This window comes from Colobus angolensis, unplaced genomic scaffold (assembly GCF_000951035.1).
Source record: "Colobus angolensis palliatus isolate OR3802 unplaced genomic scaffold, Cang.pa_1.0 Scaffold25, whole genome shotgun sequence".
Classification (NCBI taxonomy): Eukaryota; Metazoa; Chordata; class Mammalia; order Primates; family Cercopithecidae; genus Colobus; species Colobus angolensis.
Window position 1 is genome coordinate 1,965,400 of NW_012115710.1, and position 1,513 is coordinate 1,966,912.

At 43.9% G+C, this 1,513-nt stretch overlaps 1 protein-coding gene across 1 annotated transcript in view; it reads left to right on the forward strand.

Annotated features, from left to right (window-relative positions):
• The window catches only part of ZNF616 (zinc finger protein 616), a 26,379-nt gene that overhangs the window by 8,502 nt on the left and 16,364 nt on the right, over nucleotides 1-1,513 (forward strand). Inside the window, exon 2 of the mRNA XM_011946207.1 lies at nucleotides 555-643. Within this exon, the coding sequence (XP_011801597.1) occupies nucleotides 632-643 (12 nt within the window). The 5' untranslated portion in view covers nucleotides 555-631. The remainder of the gene's footprint in view (nucleotides 1-554; nucleotides 644-1,513) is intronic.

A 1,513-nucleotide genomic window follows, 5' to 3' on the forward strand; every position in this document is an offset into this window, starting at 1 on the left:
AGGCGTGTGCCACCACGCCTGTCTAATTTTTGTATTTTTGGTAGAGAGGGTGTTTCACCATGTTGGCCAGGCTGGTCTCGAATTCCTGACCTCAGGTATCCACCCGCCTCGACCTCCCAAAGTGCTGGGATTACAGGCAAGAGCCACCGCTCCCAGCCCCAAGTTGATTCTCATTTGTATCCAGCATTGAGCTTCAAGCCTCTGTATCCTCCATTTCCGAGGGCGGAGCTCAGCCTGTGACCCACAGAGGCGAGGGAGTGCTGCGCTCTGCGTGGGGTTTAATCAGGGATAGGTCCTTGCCCTGAATGGGAGCTCAGTGCAGCCCAGCTACCCTCTGCTGCAGCCTGTGTGTGGGCGTCTCCGGAGGGGAGCTAGTGCTGAAGAAAACAGTGAAAGATTCACTTGGTCTTTGTGTAGGAATAGTATTATTCTTGCATCCCCCTAGTGCAGTGGGCTGTCGCTCCACATTTTGAGGCCTTCCCTGTGTGCATGATTGTGATACAGAAAGTAATGTGTTGTTTCCAAGCATTAAACAACAGATTTTTTACTTTCAGGTTTGATGTGTGAATAATTAACATTGACTGAGAAAGAAACCCAGAAGAGGAAGAAGAGGAAAGAAAAGGAGTCAGTGATGGCTACTCAGGTAAAGTGATATTTTGCTCAGGTAAAGTGACATTCTTGGTGGGTCATTCTGTCTCCTGCCTTTGTGAAGTGCAGGACGTTGGAGTTGCGAATCTTCTCTATGTTGCGAATCTTCTCTATGCAGGTTTCTCTGTTTTGGTCAGGCTGGTCTCAAACTTCCGACCTCAGGTGATCCGCCTGCCTTGGCCTCCCAAAGTGCTGGTATTACAGGCGTGAGCCACCGTGCCCAGCTTTAGTTTTACACAGAAAAAAATTTATAACCTAAGAAAAGGACATCAAGACATATATATTTTAAAAATTTAACTACAAAATATGAAATGTCTCCTAGACTGCTGTAAAAGAAAATTGAGCAAAGAATGGAAATTATTTTGGTTTGATTTCCGCAAAATAATGAAACCTCCTCACAGTCCAAGGACTTGGAAAATGGAAATACAAAGGGTTTTCATTTTCTCTATAGCCTCAAAATATAAACAGAACATAGTAGTAAGTTTTTTGTTTTTTTTTTACTGGGTGGGAAATCTCACGTGTCATTAGTATATGAGGACACTATTGTACCTCAGGGTAGTGGGGAATCTTGCCAGATCCAGGAAAATAGGAAATGCACCATCCTAAAGAGGCAATCACTCTCTCAACTACCCAACCTGGAGGAACCCAGGTTTCTTTTCCCTGTCACTTTCTCCATCATGCCTCATGTTTCCGTGGGGAGCTACAGTTGTAAGTTCTGTGGCAAGAGTCAGTGAGAGGTGTCAAGATGCATTTACATGTCATTATGAGATTTCAGAAAACAATTATTCAGTGCATGTTCTGTTGTGAAATTTTATTGTGCCAGTTTTTCAAAGCTGCATCTTTTTTTTTTTTTTTTTTGAGACGG